This window comes from Alosa alosa, chromosome 5 (assembly GCF_017589495.1).
Source record: "Alosa alosa isolate M-15738 ecotype Scorff River chromosome 5, AALO_Geno_1.1, whole genome shotgun sequence".
Taxonomy (NCBI): Eukaryota; Metazoa; Chordata; class Actinopteri; order Clupeiformes; family Clupeidae; genus Alosa; species Alosa alosa.
In genome coordinates, this window is record NC_063193.1 from 32,828,359 (window position 1) to 32,830,858 (window position 2,500).

At 43.0% G+C, this 2,500-nt stretch overlaps 1 protein-coding gene across 1 annotated transcript in view; it reads left to right on the forward strand.

Annotated features, from left to right (window-relative positions):
* LOC125295301 (centriolin-like) overlaps positions 1 to 2,500 on the forward strand; it is a 20,834-nt gene that overhangs the window by 5,945 nt on the left and 12,389 nt on the right. Inside the window, exon 8 of the mRNA XM_048244566.1 lies at positions 1,276 to 1,419. Coding sequence (XP_048100523.1) covers positions 1,276 to 1,419 — 144 coding nt within the window. The remainder of the gene's footprint in view (positions 1 to 1,275; positions 1,420 to 2,500) is intronic.

A 2,500-nucleotide genomic window follows, 5' to 3' on the forward strand; every position in this document is an offset into this window, starting at 1 on the left:
ATTCTCAGTGATTATCGAAAAAAGTTTTTTTTTTTTTTTTTAAGTATATTTTTTTGGGCTTTTGTATGCCTTTAATCGACAGGATAGTGGAAGTGACAGGAAGTGAGTACAGGAGAGAGGTCGAGTTGGGATTACGGAGGAAGGACAGCGGGCGGGAATCAGCCGAATCGCAGTGTCTGATGCAGGTGCCCCAGCCAGTTGCGCCACAGCTGGGGCCATCGAATGTTTTGCCTGAAATCCACATCCTATTTCTCACCTCAGAGGTACATCTACAACACACACAGTTCCACACAGACATTGTGCTCACACACACACACACACACACACACACACACACACACACACACACACACACACACACACACTGAGGGCTGTCAATGTTCTTCATAGCAATTTGAATTTCATTCATTATTATTTTTAATCAGAATTATATTTGAATATTTAATGCTCAATTTTTATTATTAATATTTACGGTGTCTCTATACACTGTATAAACTGGCTTGTCATTGCTGTACCACTATAAATGCGTGGTTGACTTGTTATATTGAACAAAAGCTCAGTCTAGCGATATCATGCAACAGGTGGTTCAATTCCTTTTCACGCGAATGCGCACACACTGAATGAAGCGCACCATAGCACTGACCCAGATACCCTATTGTTGCCTGATTGGGGAAAGTTTGCTTTTCTTTTTCCTATCGGCCCGGTGATTCCATGAACCATTATGCCTATCGGAGAAGTGACAAAAGCACGGACACGCCTGCTTACAGAGGAGGTAAAAACCTCATATTTGCCTGTTTAGCTGCGCGTTACCGTCCTCGGACTGTTTACCTACAGTACCCACAACGGCTCAGGGTGTAGTGTTATCAACACTCAGGCTGCTGTACTACATATTCTACAGGTCTACGACATTGTTAGGCTAATTGTTATTTTCCGTTTTCTGATGGTATTCCAAAATGTTTCCACACATTGCTGGAAATGGTCAGGAGTATGAGTAATCTCAGTGGGTCCATCGCTTCTGCCATATTTAGATTGTGCATTAGACGTAATAAAAAACATTTTGTTTTCACATATTCGCTAAAGTTGGCCAACAGATTAAAAACTCCCAAAACACACATTCAAATAATGTTTCCAAATTCAAATAGTATTGATTTTTAAATATTGATTTATATTAGGCTTTTAGAAATTAGTTCAACAGCCTAACACACACACACACACACACACACACACACACACACACACACACACACACACACACACACTGTTGTGTTGTTGCAGCTGTGTGCTCTGGACAGGCGTGTGGGTCAGTGGCGAGAGGAGGAGCGCGTCCTACAGACCAGCCTACAGCAGCATCGGGACACACTCTTACAGGAGCTCACACACGGGGAAGAGGAGACACAGGGTCTACACACACGCATCAAGGTACACACACACACACACACACACACACACACACACACAGTCTTACAGGAGCTCACACACATTAAGGTACACACACACACACACACTTACAGGAGCCACAATATCGGGAAGAGGAACACAGGGTCACACATGCATCAAGGTACACACACATTGGTCATCATTACTACACACCTCCACAGGAGCTCACACACTGGCGCTTTTGAGCCCACTTCAGGCGTATTTGTTTCGCAACGTGCTTGTAAAAATCATTGCGAGGTATGTACAAACAGGCGGCAAAGATGTTAAAGAGCAAACTGCCTGTCTCGAGCTGAAAAAGGGCATAGCGCCTAATTATGTATTCAAGGTATGTACAAAGACTGCTCGTGAAAGGGCATGTCTATTCTGCTTTCTAAATGTCGCCTTGTAAAGCAGGTGTTAATCCAAATTGCAGTTCAATGCGTCAATAAGAGAATTTTCAAAGACAACAAGATACTCGCGCTTTAGAACACCAGTTTTTAAGTAGTACTATCAAAAGCAACTTATAACTTCGTTGTGCTGAATGTCTTACTTTCCTTTCAGGTCATTTGTCGCGTTCCTAACACTGCAATCTTCCATAGCCTACAAGTAGTTTGAGTAGAACTACTGATCTTCATTATCTCTCTGCTTGATGACATCTTATCATGTATTTCGCATGATGGCTAGCGTTGATTCTTTTAATGTTGTCATCAGTTAACTGTTCAACTGCAAGCTCTGCCCATCTGATTGTGGGCGTTTGTAAGTGCGATGTCGTTGGAAAAACGAAAGAGCAGTTTACAGTTTACACCAAGTTGAAAGTTTGATAAAATCACGGCCGAGCTTGGGTCTGATTAGTTAGCAATCTCGTCTTGTCGATGGCTGATAATGCTACGTTCGCAAATGTACCCTCAGGGTCTACACACACGCATTAAGGTACACACACACACACACACACACACACACACACACACACACACACACACACACACACAGCATCTGGACACGTTCTTACAAGAGCTCACATGCAGAGGAGTCAAAGGATACACAAACTCACACACACCTACTCTAATGCTCTTCTGAGCATCAC